The following is an 18234-nucleotide window of genomic DNA, read 5'->3' as shown; positions in this document are numbered from 1 at the left end:
TTAACTTATATGTTTGCATCAGTAATTATGTGAGTCCACTATACTGGTATGGGACAGGATGGTGAACCTGTGTATATTAGATAAATTAGCTATATTAAATATTAAAATGAAATGATAGGTATGTATATTATTTTGTGTTAGTATATGAGTTAACTGTAGGGGTGCAACTTGGGCAGGCTCAACCCGAACTCGACGGGTTCAATCCAGGAAAAAGTCGGGTTGGGCTGAGTTCGGTCGGGTTTGGGTTGAGGTTGGGTTTTCTCAACCCGGGTTGAGTTCGGGTCGGGTTCGGGTTGAGGGCTTGGGCAACCCGACCCGAGTGAACCCGACTTTTTTAATAATTTTTTAAGATAAAAATCTCGGGTTGGGTCAGGTTGAAGTCGTGTTGGGTCAGGTTCGGGTTGGCAAAAAGGGTTCCTTGGGTCTAGTCGGGTTGAACCTTGTCGAGTTGGAACTCGGGTTGACCAAATGGTTGCTTGGGCCGGGTTCGGGTTGGCCTCAACCCAACCCAACGCGACCTGATTGCACCCCTAGTTAACAGTACTGGTATGGAGATGCCAGCTTCTCGTGTTGTTGTGCTAGGTATAATTAGTCAGTACATTTTTAGTTTGTTCAGTGATTTATTAGATAATAGTAACATGTTGTTTTGAAATTTTGAGGACAAAATTTTTTTAAGGAGGGGGGAATGAAATACCCTGAAATAGAGTTATTACTATCAAAAAGTGATTAAGCACATTAAACAGGATTATTGTAATTAAGTGCAACTTAGTAACTAATGAAGTATAGGAGGATATTTTGGTAAATTCATCAAGGGACGTGAGTGTAATTACGACAAAAGAATAAGGGTATTTTGGTAATTTCAAATAAAATGATACAGAGGTAATTAAAACAAGTTAAGGAGAGCATGGAAGGGATTTTTGCCGTTAGCTATATGCATGGTTGGAATTGTTGTGAGCGTGACACTTGGAAATCCAAGTGTCACTTCTCTTTCATGCTAGCTATAAGGCAAATGAGAAGAGAAATTCATTTTTATGTTAGAAAAATCAAGAGAAAATTAAGAAAATTTATGCGAAAAATCAGAGAAATTATAAGGTGTTTGTTTTAGATTTGTGATTGATTAAGAGAAAAGATTCAAGAAGAAGAAGAAGAAATGTGGAAATTCAAGGTAATTTTAGGTTCACGTGTTTAAATTATGTATTTCAATTCTTGTGTGTTTTTCGGGCACTTTTGGAAATTTTCTTAAACTACAAAGTTGTAGATCTGCTTGAGTAGATGTGATTTAATATAAATTTTATGAAATTTGGTTAAAATTTGAACGGGTTATGGCCATTTTACTTTTCTGCTGTTTTGGGGACTTAAATTGGTGATTTCATAATTTTTCGGCCACCTCCAGCCAGATTTGGCTGGAGGTGTCAACATGAAAGTTATTGGAACTTATTTATCAAAGAATGTTTGTGTTTGGTGCATAGTCCATTTCTAAGTGGATAAAAAGTTATTCAATCTTGAAGATTTCAGTTTACATGAAAATAGGAATTTTAGTGTCTGATCGGAAAAGTTACTTTTCCGGCTATTTTCAGCAAGATTTGGCCAGAGGTTTGAACATAAAGTTTTTTAAATGATATCTGAAATAATTCTTATGCTTATAAGATGTCCCAGTTTTGAGTATACAAAGAGATATACTAAGTTTTAGTTTTCAACAGAGTTTGAAACCCTCTTTTATATTTCAGATCAAAAAAGAGATTTTCCGGCCATCTCCGGTGAGAATTGGTTGGAGCTTATAACTAGAGAAGTGTTCTTCCATTTATATAGGATAGCTTTTATGTTTATAAGTTTTCATAGAATTGAGTGCAAGAGGGATAAAAATGGAGTTGAAGTTTCCAATTTTTTTATGAAATGCCCTCCGGCTAGGAGGTTGTGTTAATTTTTATTTTATTTTATTTTTGAGAAGGAAAATGAGTTTCCTCATCAGGTTTGTATTTATTTTGTGTAAAATACTTAGATACCTATTGATTACCTAAGCACTATTATTTAGGGATGCAAAGAGCAGAGCAGAGGGAAAAGAAGAAGAATAAGGGAGAAACAAAAGTTTTTTATTGTGAGTAATTCATCACACTTAGTATCATTATCCCTGCATGTGACATGAAAATGCTATCTATATAAAAAATTGCATTGTTTTCTATGCTTTTGATTACATATATTATGTTTTGAGATGTGCTTTGAAACTCCTGGGTATATAAGAATTTTATATTACGAATTCAAAACTTGGTGTTGCTCGTATCTAGCTGATGAAAATTTGGACAATATCAGTAAGGCCGATAAATTCGTTGGCCGTCTTGTCAATGGGAGTAGAAAAAAATAATTGACCATGTATACATGTATCCCCTTTGTACCTGCCTGATCCGTAGCGATAGTTTATTGCCTTCTATTTCATGAGCATCTTTGTGTGAGCTATAGTTATACATTATGACTTTGATATTATGTTTTGTATATAAGTTTTGCCATGCATAGCGATAGATATGATTTAAAATGCTTTGATAACTATTATTTTCAAACTTGTATTCGACATGCTACATCTGTGCTTTATTTACTCGCTCGTTCTGCGGAACTGATGTGGATTAAATAACATTTTCAGACTTGGTGACTGAGCCTGGAGAGGGATCGATTCAGTGCAGATTTGACTATCCGGAAGCTTCGTAGTTGGTTAGGTAGGATCAGTATTTTCTTTTCATCTTGTATGTGTGTACTTTTGTCATACTCTCAGATGTATATGTTTATGAATCTGTTTGGTTATTTAATTTTGCTTTGAATATTGATTTATGTTATGTATCATTGATATGTTATCTGATGAGATTCAGTTGTCAGTTCGGCCTTGCACGCATGCGAGGTTTGCCCTAACGCACGTGCGGCGCCTGCCACGTGTCCCGAAGGGGTCTTGGGGCGTGACATTACCTCTAGAGTTGACTTGAGTATCGAAGGGTTTCCTTGGAGTCCCCAACTCCGGGTGGCGTTAACCCTTTGTTTGTGGTTAGAAGTCCCCTCTAGGTCATCCACAAGAAGGATCCGGTCACGTACTTAGATCTCTACGGCCCTAATCGTTTCATATTGTTCCAACCGATTGTGGACCCCAAACTGATTATCGGATGCCATACTAAACGTAATTTGGAGTCCAATAATTAGTTTGGGGCCTACAATTGGTTGCAACAATCTGGGACTGCCCGTAGCCATCCAAATTCCTACTTTTTTATCGGTAAGTTAGGGTTAGGCGGACCCCTACCAGATATTAAATAAAAAAAGATGATGCAATAAAAGAAACAATACCACTCCCCAATCCTTAGAACAATGGCTAAGGAAGTGGACATAACAACCAAGGACCTGATACCCTTGAAATCAAAACTTAAAACTAGCAAGAGAAGAGAGAATACACGTGAATTCTAGAGCCAAACTCCAGTGATTAAGCCCCTAATGATCCAAGACTTCTTTCATCTTCTGGCTAAATTTCCTTGCTCTCATGCTCTTTCTCAATTTTTGAATTTTGGGGGTTTAGTTTTCCTTTGATGTCAGATTTCTTTTTTCTTCTGTAGGGTGTGTTCTTCTTCACCATCTTACTCTTCCGACTCCTCTTTGGAGGAGTACACATATGGAGATTTTTTAGCTAGAGAGTCATGGTCTTCTTGTTCTTCTTCAAATTTTTTGGTAGTGTTGTTGCTGATATATATATATATATATATATATATATATATATATATATATATATATATATATATATATCTCACTTGGGGCTTCAGGGAGCCCCCTATTATTGATACACTGCTCCTCCCGCTCTCAAGACTTGCCAGAATGTTAGAAATTATTTTCTATGCTAACCCCTTCGGGGATCTACTCTTCTTTCTCTGAATAATCTTGAATTTCCTTACCCTTAGATTTTCTAACATCAGCAGCCACACTTTTAGAATTTTCTTGAGACTTTGCTCCATGAACTTGATCCTTTTTCTTTGGGATCCATTCCTGCCTTTGCTGCTTGATTTCTTTTTCTTTTTGAACAATGGGACATCTAGCTGATGTGTGATTGAAATCTTTGCAGTTGGAGCATGATGGAGGAAGCCAATCATATTCAACGGTTCAACAGAACCGTCCCTCCAGGAGTATCTATATGAATGATTTTAGGGAGATCTATTCCAGCATTAACTTCAATGCAAACCCTCGCATAGTTCAATCTCGAGCCCTCCGTTGTAGGAGTATCCATATATAATGGCATACTAATTGCAATGGCAAGCTTGCTAAGACCAACCTTCGTCCAAAACTTCAGATGAAGCTCTGGATATTTTACCCAAATTGAAATCGAGGTGAGCTTCAATCTTTCATGAGCACAATCTGGGGTCCATCCAAATTCCTGTTGAAGTTGTCCATCCCGACCTAGCATTCATAAGCCAGTTAGTAAAGAAAAGACAAGCTATGTTAGTGCAATTATCAGAACGTGGTAGCTTATTCCCGAAAATAGCCATCAACATACAATTTCCCTCTAAATTGTGGAAATGAAAAAAAAAATTACCAAGGAAAATATTTTCCTAAGAAATACTTTTCTTGTAATCCAAACAGTCCGGGCTGTCAAAACGTACATAGAACTATACAAGCAATCAATTAGACAAAAAAATAAACATTATTTGATCCTAAATTGCACATGATTGAAGTGATTTTTGTCCCATAGAAGATCCAAAGTGAGGCCACTCAAATGAACAGTTCAGATCAATCAAAGTTGGTACCCACTAAGCCACGCATCCAAACGTACCAACTTACAAAGAGAAAAGTACGGAATGGGACATATGTTTCGAGGAATTACGTATTTCGTGCACCTTTTGAAACAAGAATGAAACATGGGCGATTCTTCAAAAATGGGTGGTAAAAAGATCCCAATACCCTTCTGATATTAACAGAGTCCTCGTACGTTGCCCTTCCTGACAAATTCACAACCCAACGTAATTGATTGAGTATGAAAAGTCACCTCCAATTAGTTGTCGACACGTGGCCCTCGGAAGGCCCACTAAGAAGTTGGCACCAGCCTCAGGGGTAGCCAGGTAATCTACCAAGAGCAGGTAAAATTGGGCTCACACATGGGCTAACACCTGTCCTGTGGTAGGTAATTCAACTGCCCCAGGGCTCTCGCTATAAATAGCCTTCACAAATGCCAAGGTGAAGGATCGAATCCCTAAAGAAGCCATCATCTCTAGCTTTGGTTTTCCCAATTTTGTGCCCATTACTGACTTGAGTGTCAAAGTGCCCGTCCGGAGCTACGACTCCGGGTTGGTCTTCTGACCTCGTATACTTCTGTGCAGGACATAATTCTCAATCAGTTCGGCAGTTTGGACCCGCCAGATCAGCTCCTTCGTCACCGCCTCATCTGTTAACAATTTTGGGCCTAACAGTAATCATTATCTTTAAAGTAATATTTTAAGAAAATGTTATCAGCACTACTGTATTTTGATTAGGGCACTCTTCACTTTATTAAAAGTACGGTATGACCCTCACCATAGGATGATCCAAACCGTCCATTAGATGGGCCACAGCCTAAATAGGTTGTGCCCCAAAAATCATTTCCATAGGTTGATCATAACCCTCCTATCAGATCAGAGGGTTAGGATCAACTTTTGGAAATGATTTTTGGGGCACAACCTATTTAGGCTGTGGCCCATCTAATGGACGGTTTGGATCAACCTATGGTGCCGACCATACCTTACTTTTAATAAAGTGAGGAGTGCCCTCATCAAAATACAGTAGTGTTGATAACATTTCCCATATTTTATTATTTTTCACTTATCTTTTGGGCTAAAAAGGCTACGTTATTGAATACTAGTGGACAAATCGTGCGATGCATGGGGCAAAATATAACTAATTCGCTAAAATTGTGCTAATACACGTAGGATATTGAGAGATAGAAACAATTTTGCTAAAATCATGGGACATAATGGAGATTTTTTCTCCAATAAATTGAAACAATACGTGGGATATTGAGTAATATAAACAATTTTGCTAAAAATGTGGGATACAATGAGATTTTTTCTACAACCCAAATATATGAGAATTTTATGTTTTTTGAGGAGGGGTGCCACGTGGCGCATCCAGATCCTCCAGGATTCTGTTTTACATATCTCTTTTGGTTGAGAACGGCGATATTATTAAATATTTTATTATTTCTCACGTCTCTTTTGGCTTAGAACGTCGTCATTATTAATATTTTATTATTTCTCACTTCTCTTTTGGCTAATAACGCTGTCGGCTTCTAGAGTACACCGCCAGAATATAAAGTACGCCGTCGGATTCAAGGAACACCCACCGTTTAAAGATATCAAGTACGCCGCTGAATTCTAGAGTACGCCCCGGATTATAGAGTATGCCGCCGGAATATCGAGTATGCTGCTGGATTTTCTAGATTCAAACATGTGTTCCAAACGTATCGAGTACGCAGCCGGAATATCGAGTACGTTGTCGGATTTTATGAGTTCAAACTTGTGTTCCAAACGTATCGAGTTCGCTGCCGGATTATAGAGTACGCCGCCGGATTATAGAGTATGCCACCGGAATATCGAGTACGCTGCAGGATTTTCTAGGTTCAAATATGTGTTCGAAACGTATTGAGTACGCCGCCGGAATATCAAGGGGTACGCCGGCAGAAATAAGGTGTATGCGGAAATAATGAGTACGTCGGCCTCATAGAGAGAAGAGATATTATTAGAAGACAACCACCGTTCCATACTTATGTCTACGTGTCGTGGATTCGCCCGTCTATGCATATTGGCGACGACCAAGATTTAAAAGAACCCAAGGAACTCTGGGTTCAAAGAAAGATTTCAAATCCAAACCAAACCGGCTATGTATAGAGGCACCGGCATTCCAAAAAGTTTTTCAACACGTGTCAAGCATCCATCCGTCTCTAGTTATTTCCGACGGCCAAGATAGAAACGAACCCAAGGTTCTGTCGGTTCAAATACACATTTACACGAATCAAAAGAAGCCTTGTGAAGCGTGCCGATTTAATAGGCAGTAATGAAAAAGGAGATTTCTGTTGATGTTAGAAAGGTATCAGGTCTTTTTCCCACCCAATTTTGAAGAATAGCTCGTGTCTCATTCTTGTTTTAAAAGGTGCCCAAAATCTGTAATTCCTTAAACATGTGCCCATACTCCGTACTTTTCTCTAATTACAAACAGAACTCCATTGAAGCTAAGAAAAAAAATTCCTCTGGAAACTCTCTCACTCACAATGTCGTGGCTAGCGAGATCTATTGCGAACTCTCTGAAACTCGATAACGAAGAAGACGAAGAAGAAGATGAAAACAGAGAAAAACCACACAATAACTCAGAAGAATCATCGAATCCCTTCGAATCAGAAACTCCTAACAGAGGCGTTAAAGAAGATCTCTCGGAACTCACCAAAACCCTAACTCGTCAGCTTTGGGGCGTCGCTTCTTTTCTCACTCCACCCCCTTCTTCTCCCTCCTCTTCCAATTCCCCCCTAAAATCCTCCCTAAATCCCTCCATTTCCAAAGAATCGGACCCTGAAATCTCCGAATCGGACCCTGAAATCACCGATTCGCCTAGAATTGCACGGATTCGAAGCGATTTTGCCGAGATTGGAGGTGGATTCTCCGATCCGTCTGTTTCTAAAGAATCAGATCCGAAAATCATAGATTCACCACGGATCGGACGGATCCGAAGCGATTTTGCAGAGATCGGAGGTAGATTCTCCGATCCGTCTGTTTCCAAAGAATCGGATCCGAAAATCACCGATTCGCCACGGATCGGAGGGATCCGAAGCGATTTTGCAGAGATTGGAGATAGATTTAAGAGCGGGATCTCTAGGTTTTCGACTAATAAGGCGGTTAGTGAGATCTCGAAGATCGCGTCGAGTTTTCTTCCATTTGGATCAGAAGAAGAGGGTTTGGGAGATGCTGTTGGGGTTACGGATGAGGTTTTGGCGTTTGCGAGGAACATTTCGATGCATCCAGAGACGTGGTTGGATTTCCCGTTGTTTGTTGATGACGAAGATTCTGATGGTATGTGATTTAGATTCTGCATTTCAGTTTTTGGCTACTGATATTGGCACTACCATGGTTTGATAATTGCACTAATTCACCCTGTCTTTTATTATTTAATAGGCTCTCAAAAGTTATTACAATTCCAAAAAATCTCTCGCCAGGCAATTAAATAAGAAAAGACAGGGTGACTTTGTGCATTTATCAAAACATGGTAGTGCCAATATCGGTAGACTTCCTTCTCTTTTTCTTTTGTCTGTTTATTTTTGACTGGGTTTGCATTCTTGATTGAGAGTGATCATAAAAAAACTGTAAAAATCGTGTTATATATTCTTTGGGAGGATTGATACGATTTAGTTTTTTTTCCCCCAACGCTTGAATCTACAGATATGTTGAAGAATTGTATTGGGGAGTTATGTGCCTGCCTACACTAATACTAAATTTCATTTGAGAAGTTTGGGTGATGAAGATGTTTAAAGACAGAACTACAGGAGTAATCTTCTAATATAATTGATGTTCTGTGGTAGCATTTATACTAGATAACATAGTGTTTACTGTGGCTGATATAATAGTATTGACTACTTGTTCTTGGCTGTCCATTTATTAACAGTAAACTGTTTACAACAATGGGATTTGATGAATTGGTGGGTAGTTTTCGAACACTTCGTTCATAGATTTAGTTGCGTGCTTTTCTCCACTACTATTATTTTTCTCGATTTATATTTATGAAGAATCCCAAATGCACAGGACCTTCTTTAGGAGTTGTTTAGTCTACGAGTTTGTTCCGATCAATATTGATCCAGGTAGTTTTTATTTCTTTGAAAGTTATCATGAATATTTCAGTTTTGTCAACTTCAGTTGTAGAGTCTGGGTACTTTTCTTCTTCTTTGATTTTCTGTTTTCTTCTCCCACAAGACTATCATCTCTTATCAAAGCAACAGTTCTAGTTGCCTGATTTCAATCGAGATTGTAGACGGGACTAGAGGGCAGGATGCCAAGCAGATGGAAGTGGAGATTGCCAAACTAGTGACAATCCACAGTGCAGGAAGATGGTATCGAGGAGATTAAAAATATGATCACATCAATGAATCTAAAGTACGATTAGTTGGCAAATTCAGTGGTCGTGGTTCAACACGAGCAGCAGTGATCGACTCACAGCTCACCTCAACGGACTACTTGACGTCAGGGACTGATACAAACCAAGTTCGGGAAGGTGGAATTCCCCAGGTTCGTCGGAGAGGATCCCTTGGGATGGATCTATAGGGTGGAACAGTTCTTCAATTACATTTTGATTATGGAAGAGTAAAAGGTTCCGTTCGCGTCTATTCATCTTAAGTGTCGAGCTTTGCAGTAGTTTAGGTGGTTTGAGAAAACAAAACAGCGTGAGTTGGGCAGAGCTTGTGGAGGCCTTATGTACAAGATTTGGCCCCAATGCTCTCGATGACTTGTTTTGCTCTTTGACAAAATTGAAACAAACCAGTTCAGTCAAGGAATACCAGGAGAGATTTGAAGAGTTAGCAACAAGAACTACTGGGTTAACTAGGGAATTCTTCATTAGTTGCTTTATTAGTGGTAAGAAAGAAGAAATTGGGATTGTGCTGCAAATGTTTAAGCTGAGCACAATCATTGAAGCACTCGGCCTTGCAAGATTGCAGGAGGAGTGACTTAGTCTACAAAAATTTCCGAACTCACCAAAACCCTAACTCGTCAGCTTTGGGGCGTCGCTTCTTTTCTCGCTCCACTCCCTTCTTCTCCATCCTCACAAATATCCTCCCATGATCCCTCCTTTTTGGACCAAAATCGCTCTGATGTGTCCGTTTCCAAGGAATCGGACCCCGAAATCACCGATTCGGAGAGAATTGCCTGGATTCGAAGCGATTTTTCCGAAATCAGAGGTAGATTCTCTGTTTCTTCCGTTTCCAAAGAATCGGATCCGAAAATTACGGATTCGCCACGAATCGGAGGGATCCGAAGTGATTTTGCCGAGATCTGAGATAGATTCAAGACAGGGATCTCTAGGTTTTCGACTAATAAGGTGGTTAGTGAGATCTCGAAGATCGCGTCGAGTTTTCTTCCATTTGGATCAGAAGAAGAGGGTTTGGGAGATGCTGTTGGGGTTCCGGATGAGGTTTTGGCGCTCGCGAGGAAGATTTCGATGCATCCAGAGACGTCGTTGGATTTCCCGTTGTTTGTCGATGACGAAGATTCTGATGGCATATGATTTAGATTCTGCATTTCATTTTTTGGGTACTAATTATTGGCACTATGATGTTTTGATAATTTCACTAAGTCACCTTGTCTTTTCTTATTTAATAGGCTCTCAAAAGTTATTACAATTCCAAAAAATCTCTCGCCAGGCAATTAAATAAGAAAAGACAGGGTGACTTTGTGCATTTATCAAAACATGGTAGTGCCATTATCAATACGCTTCTTTTTTCTGTTTATTTTTTGACAGGGTTTGCATTCTTGATTGAGCGTGATCATAAAAAAAATGTAAAAATTGTGTTTTATATACTTTGGGAGGATTGATAGGATTAAGTCCCCCCCCCCCCCCCCCAACGCTTGAATCTACAGATATGTAGAAGAATTGTATTGCGGAGTTTTGTGCCTGCCTACCTTAAACTAAATTTCATTTGAGAAGTTTGGGTGATGAAAATGTTTAAAGACAGAACAACAGGAGTAATCGTCTAATATACTTAATGTTCTGTGGTAGCATTTATACTCGATAACATAGTTTTTACCGTGGCTGATATAATAGTATTGGCACCATGTTCTTGGCTGTCTATTTATTATCAGTAAACTGTTTACAACAATGAGATTTGATGAATTGAATGGTTGTGTTCGAATGCTTAGTTCATAGATTTTGTTGCGTGCTTTTCTGAAGTCTCAACTACTTTTATTTTTTCGACTATCTTTATAAAGAATCCCAAATGCATAGGACCTTCTTTAGGAGTTGTTTAGTCTACGAGTTTGTTGGGATCGATATTGATCCACGTAGTTTGTATTTAATAAGGGATGAGATTTCTTTGAAAGTTATCACGAATATTTCAGTTTTGTAAACTTCAGTTGCAGTGTGTGGATACTTTTTTTCTTTTTTGCTTTTCTTTGTTCTTCTCCCACAAGACTATCATTCGGTATCAGAGCCACAGTTCTAGTTGCCTGATTTCAAGCAAGATTGTAGGCGGGACTAGTGACAATCCACAATGCAGGAAGATGGTATCGAGGAGATAAAAAATATGATCGCATCAATGAACCTAAAGTATGATTAGTTGGCAAAGTCAGTGTTCGTGATTCAACATGAGCAGCAGTGATTGACTCATAGCTCACCTCAACGGACTACTCGACGTCAGGGACTGATACAAACCAAGTTCGGGAGGGTGGAGTTCCCCAGGTTCGACGGAGAGGATCCCTTGGGATGGATCTATAGGGTGGAACAGTTCTTCGATTACATCTTGATTATGGCAGAGTAAAAGGTTCTGTTCACGCCTATTCATTTGGAGCGTCGAGCTTTGTAGTGGTTTAGGTAGTTTGAGAAAACAAAACAGCGTGGGTTGGGCAGAGCTTGTGGAGGCTTTACGTACAAGATTTAGCCCCAATGCTCTCAATAACTTTACTGGCTCTGTGACAAAATTGAAACAAACCAGTTCGGTCAAGGAATACCAGGAGAGATTTGAAGAGTTAGCAATAAGAACCACTGGGTTAACTGGGGAATTCTTCATTAGTTGCTTTATTAGTGGTCAGAAAGAAGAAATTTGGATTGTGTTGCAAATGTCTAAGCCGAGCACAATCATTAAAGGGCGAAACGCAGTTGGTTCACCGCTGCAAGACAAGATCAAGGAAAGTCAACTGCACCTGTGAAGCTGGTTTTGAAACCAAATGAAGGGCTGGCCCCACTCCTATCAAACGGCTTACTCTAGTAGAGATGGATGAACATTGATCCAAGGGACTTGGCATTAACTTTGACGAGCAATTCAAGCTGGGGCATTGATGCAAAAAAGAGACAGTTGTACTCGATTGAAGTGGACAGTTCTGATGACAGAAATGAAGACACCGGAGGAGGAGCAAGAGGCTGCATATGAAAGTATGCAGATATCTATCCATGCTCTTACGGGAATGTTAGCTCCAAGGACGATGAGCATTAAGGGATATATTAAGCACAGACTAGTTTCAATTCTCATAGACTTGGGTAGAACCCACAATGTTGTGGATCCTCAAGTAGTCAAAAGAACGGGGTTCAAGATTGAAACGACAATACCCGTAAAGGTTACAGTATCTAATGGACACCAAGTAAGGAGTAACTTTGTCTGCAAAAATTTCCATTGGGTGATGCATGGAGGGCGCTGAATTTTGCACCAACGTTGGGCTCTTACCTTTGGGCGGCTATGATGGAGTTTTGGGAACCTCATGGTTAGACACGCTTGGAGACATCATCTGAAATTTTTCCAAGCTGCAAATGGAGTTCTGCATTAGTGGAAAGAACATGTTTTGCGGGCAGCAAAAGTCAGAAGTGTATGCTCAGTTGGACGAGAGAAAATGGGTAAAATTTTGAAGAAATAAGGGCACGGAGTCCTGGCCCAAGTGATTGCGCCAAGCCAATTTGATTTTCCTGAGATTTTTACTCTAAACTTATCTGGCCAACCTACAGCAGAGGAACATATGGTCCACCGACTCACCAGCCTCCACACATAGGGCACAATGGTTAATGATGAGCAGGTCTCATTTTTTCACTACCAAAGCCTTACAAACAACAAACATTCATAGAACATGCCAAGTAACAATTCAACCATACTCAATCTAAAGGAGATCAACCATCAAGAATGTAGAAATATCTGCTTGAATAAACCCAGGGTATTCCAGAGGCGACAAAAAATGATAATATCTGGCAATTCCTACATTTATACCCTCGACATGGGGTAGAGAAATAAATTTCAGATGATTGATATATTCGTACCCACGACATGGGGGTAATCATTAAATTTTCATTCTCCATTTAACACATCATTCTCAAATCAAAAGATGGAAACCAGGGTTAACTCAATAGAGAAATATCCAACAAGTATATGGAAATATCAAATTCGAGAAATTTACGGATGCTCCAGAAACAAAAGAGAATAACAATAAGAGAACATGCAATCAAGTGATCCATCCATTTATACCCACGACATGGGGTAAGGAAATCATTTGATTTCTGCTATTTATTTAACAGATATGACCTTCTAAACCATTCACAACAGAAATTTAACTCCAAATTAGAGCAAAAAATAAGTTAAAATCAAACCCATGAACTGAGATTATTATTATTTTTTTGAGTGAAAATAAACATCCATGCACTTTTCAACAATACAAAGGGGTTAGAGATGTTACCTGAATTGCAAAGATTACAAAGAAGGAGATGATTGGAGAGTAGATCTTGGTGCTGGTGAGATCGAATAAGAAGATGACCGAAATCCACTTCTAAGGCTTCCGGATCTAGGTAAAAAATAGTTGGATCTAAACTAAGGTGTTCTAGATCTAAGTTTGGAAATTGCAGAGAAGACAAGTAGTAGGTCTAGGTTTCTTGCGATAAGAAAAGGGTTTCCAAGGTCTAAGGATGAAGAGATGATGATGGTGATGAAAGAGGTAGCTGGGGTGAGGATGCCGGATTTAATGAAGATCGGTCGGATTCCAGCAAGATTGTCGGAATAAATGGATATGGGGTTTTGGTGGTGAAGAAATGGGAGATGATGGTAATAGAGGAAGATGATGGTGCTAGAAGCTAAGTAAAGAAGAAAAAGGAAGCAAATGGCAGTGATGGTAGGGCCGGCCGGAGTTCTGGCCGACTCGCCGGAGAATATGGTGAAAACTTTCTCCTCCCCCCCCCCTCTTGAGCCTTCTTTTGGCTTTATATAGAAAAACCAAACTTTTCAGCCACTTTGCTGGATGGGGCACACCATTCTCTGATTAAAACACCCCCCTTTATCTTAGAAAATGATATTTATACAACTACGTCTTAATAATTGCACTCACTTGGCTTGTCCTATTTGTGATTTCTCGTCCGATTTACCTAAAATTTTACGAGCACCTTCCTTGAAACATTAACCATCCTTTGGGAACTTTACACTTGTCAATGAGCACAACAGGTTGACAAAATTTTGAATTTTCTTCGTGCTTGGGTCTAACTCCCCAGGAATTTCTTCAACTTCGATACCTCGACTCTACTTTGGAGATTTTAGGGCCCGGTCAAAATGAGGTGTCTACAGTATTCAAGTTGGATCTGGAGATACATTTTATGGAGATTCAATAGTCGAAGAAGACCCCAGAACTCTCTGCAAGAAGAAGAAAATTGGATTAGATTTGACTGGCCTGGAAAAAATCAAGCTGCGATTGCCCTTCAAATCGCTTTTGCCTCTGCAATATACAGAATTTGGAAGGAGCGTAACAGTAGACATTTTGAAAACAAAAAGAATCACAAGTCAAGTGTCCTTAGGAATGTCATACAAGACGTCAGGCATAATCAACTGGCTAAATCTTCATGATGTGGATAATCAGGAGCGAAGTCTATTGCCTCGCTATTCGGATACAAATTCAGAGCAAAAATAAGTTTTGTCCAAAATAGCATCTCTAACCCCTTCTATTGTTGAAATGTGCATGGATGTTTATTTTCACTCAAAAAAAAAAAATAATCTCAGTTCATGGGTTTGATTTTGACTTGATATTTGGCTCTAATTTGGAGTTAATTTTTGTTGTGAATGATTTATAAGGTCATATCTGTTAAATAAATAGCAGAAATCAAATGATTTCTTTACCCCATGTCGTGGGTATAAATGGATGAATCACTTGATTGCATGTTTTCTTATTGTTGTTCTCTTTTGTTTTTGGAGCATCTGTAGATTTCTCGAATTTGATATTTCCATATACTTGTTGGATATTTCTCTGTTGAGTTAACCCTGGTTTCTATCTTTTGATTTGAGAATGATATGTGTTAAATGGAGAATGAAAATTTAATGATTACTTTGCCCCATGTCGTGGGTACGAATATATCAATCATCTGAAATTATTTCTCTACCCCATGTCGAGGGTATAAATGTAGGAATTGCCAGATATTTATCATTTTCTGTCGCTTCTGGAATACCCTGGGTTTATTCAAGCTGGTACTTCTACATTCTTGATGGTTGTTCTCCTTTAGATCTGAGTATGGTTGAATTGTTGCTTGACATGTTCTATGAATGTTTGTTGTTTGTAAGGCTTTGGTAGTGAAAAAAGGGGACCTGGCAGTCCAGCCAAACACACTAACCTTGGGGCAGAGCAGGAATATTCCACACTAGCTGGAAGCGACGTCGTAGTTGTGAACAATTGGATAGTAAAATAATTTGACGGAGCGGAGGAGTTCCAGATCCAAACAATTTTATTCGTATCAGCCTTTTTAATGTAGAGGGACTCTAATATCCCCAATAGCTGAGCCACCTAATCCAATTTTGTCAAAGAATTTACCTCTGAAATTCACTTTCCATGAGATTTGACCCAAGCTACTGCATTAGCTGAGTCCCCTTCCACAATTAGCGGCCCCATATCGTGCTCATAAGCCCAGCGAAGACCAAAAAGCATGGCTTTAACTTCAGCTTCATTCCAATCACATTCTCCTGTTGGCCCCGAAAAAGACATTATTATTGATTCCTTGTCATCCCTAATCAGTCCACCAATCCTAGCTTTTCCTGGATTGCTTTTCGAGCTTCCATCAAAATTTAGTTTAACCGATCCCAGAGGCGGAGGCTTCCACTTAGGCTGAGGTTTATTCTGGATAGTTCTTTCCCATAAAATCGCCCACCAATTGCGCAGAATATCCCCTAATCCGTAAGGGATTTTCTTTTTTTGCTTTTACCTAGGAAATAATTTCCACTCTTATATCCGATGCCACCCTACTTGCACTCTTACTCTTCTCCTCGAAAAAATACGTCTATACGTTCTTTCCATATGTTCCAAACGATGGGATATGGGATGGTCTTCCAAAGCAACCTACCTGTATCCCCAAATGGACCTGAGCACCAATTTAATAAGATTTCGCTGATAGATCTTGGAAAAACTCATGATATCTCAAATACCTGCACTGCCTTTGCCCATAATTGAAAGGAGAAAGGGCAATGCAACATCAGATGATCCAAATTCTCTTCCGAATTCATACACAAGACACATCTACTAGCCAAATTGAGCTTTCTTTTATTTAGTTGGTCACAAGTATTAGTTTTCCTGTGAACAACTCTCCACAAAAGAGCCACCACTCTTGGCGGTGCCATGGATTTCCACACTCTACTTCTAGAAGCCCGGGCTTTATTAATTGAAGCAAAAAAAGACTTCGTTGAGAATTCTCCATCCGGCTCTAGGTTCTAGGTTCTCTCATCCTCTTTAAAATTTGAGCAATACATTGAATTTAGTTGTGATAGGAGCACCAGAAAATCCAAGATTTCCTCGTCTTTAAGGTCCCTTCTCAACCTTAGGTCCAATAAACCTCTCCCCATGTCATTGTTTCTCACCAGGTACTCCGCTACAGATGCACTAGGATTCAATGCTATCCTAAACAATCTCGGGTATCCTCACTCGGCAGTTTATCGCCACTCCATAGATCCAGTCAAAATCTGACCTCCTTCCCTTTCCCAACCTTATAACGAAAAAGGCCTCAAAATCCTTTTTCACCGAGCAAATCGATTTCCAGGCCCTGATCCCTTACCCGACCCCGGATCTTTAGCATTCCATTCTCCCCACTCCATTCCGTATTTCTTAACTATAACTTTGTGCCAAAGTGCAGTTTTTTCATTCCTGTAACGTCATAACCATTTACCCAATAGAGACATATTACGGGCTTTGATCTTACCTATTCCCAAATCTCCATTCTTCAATTTAGAAACCCTCTTCCAGTTCATCAAATGTTTTAACTTCTTTGCTTCACCATTTCCCTCCCATAGGAGATCCCGCTGGAGCTTTTCAATTCTTAAAGCCACCTTCATTGGGATTTTGAATGGTGACATGAAGTATACTGGCATGTTTGCTAATGCTGCTTTAATCAGCGCAATCCTACCTCCCAACGAGATGTACTTTTTTTTCCAAGTTGCTAGCTTACGTTCAATTCTCTCTATGACCGGATCTCATTGAGCTGCCGAAGGAATTTCGAACCCCGGAGGTAATCCAAGGTAGGAGATAGGCAGTATATTAGCTTCACAACCTATCACCGAAGCAAACTTCTTCACCTCATATTGGTCCGCATTAATCCCAAACATCGTGCTCTTTATTAAAATTATTTTTCAAGCCTGATATCAATTCAAACCACCTAAAGATACGCCTCACATTAGCAACTACGCATTCCTCCTTTTCGATGAACACCAAAGTGTCATTCGCAAACTGTAGATGAGTATTTCTTCCCCGTTTGAACCCGCTTTCATTCCTCGGATCATCCCCATATTCTTTGCCTTTGATAAGGCTCAAGGTTTCTACCACCATTATGAACAAATACGGGGATAAAGGTCGCCCTGGCGTAGACCCCTTGAGCTTTTGAAGAATCCTATTGCTGATCCATTAATTAGGGTTGAGAAGATGTTGGATGACACCACTGCATTGGTCCATTTCCTCCTTTTGTTCCCAAATACCATCTGATGTTGTATGTCATCTAATACCTCATTCCCAATGTGATCGTACGCCTTTTCAATATCAATTTTAAGCACCAGACCCGTGCCCCCCATTTTTTTTACAGAATCCACTATCTCATTAGCAATCAACACACTGTTCAGAATCTGCTTAGAGCCTACAAAAGCTCCTTGAAATTGTGATATGATGTCACCCATGGTACTCTTTAGCCTCCTTGCGAGGACCTTTGAGATGATCTTTGAGACATTGTGAATTAGGCTAATCGGCTGAAAATCTTTAACTCCAATGATTCCTTCATTCTCTGGAATGAGAGCTATGAACGTCGCTTTTACTGCTTCACTAATAATTCCCCTTTCTGAAACTCAGAAATAAAAGCCATCACTTCTCCCTTCACAATGCTCCAATATTTTTTGAAAAAAAAAACATAGGGAACCCATCCGGCCAAGTGCTTTGTCTTTCTACATCGAGAATATTGCTTGCTCCACCTCATCTTTCGTGAAATCCCTATCCAAAAGCTTCTCTGTGCATCGCTGATGACCCTGAATCACAACCCTTCAATTTTTGGCGGCCATTCAACTGTCTTAGAATACAAAGTGGA

At 39.6% G+C, this 18234-nt stretch overlaps 1 protein-coding gene and 1 long non-coding RNA gene across 2 annotated transcripts in view; both read left to right on the top strand.

Moving 5' to 3' along the window:
- The first annotated feature begins 1040 nt into the window (after nt 1–1040).
- Nucleotides 1041–5377, top strand: LOC143852024 (uncharacterized). The gene is made up of 3 exons (XR_013236612.1): nt 1041–1165; nt 2633–2705; nt 4082–5377. It is a non-coding gene; the product is annotated as an uncharacterized LOC143852024 (long non-coding RNA).
- A 1819-nt stretch (nt 5378–7196) lies between these two features.
- LOC143851844 (uncharacterized) overlaps nt 7197–18234 on the top strand; it is a 22902-nt gene continuing 11864 nt past the window's right edge. Inside the window, exon 1 of the mRNA XM_077361341.1 lies at nt 7197–8045. Within this exon, the coding sequence (XP_077217456.1) occupies nt 7253–8045 (793 nt within the window). The 5' untranslated portion in view covers nt 7197–7252. The remainder of the gene's footprint in view (nt 8046–18234) is intronic.

Source organism: Tasmannia lanceolata, unplaced genomic scaffold (assembly GCF_043159265.1).
Source record: "Tasmannia lanceolata isolate RefF3 unplaced genomic scaffold, GAP_Taslan_0.1 ptg000018l, whole genome shotgun sequence".
Lineage (NCBI taxonomy): Eukaryota > Viridiplantae > Streptophyta > Magnoliopsida > Canellales > Winteraceae > Tasmannia > Tasmannia lanceolata.
Note: the sequence above shows the minus strand (reverse complement) of the source record. Positions and strands in the feature narration are given on the sequence as shown.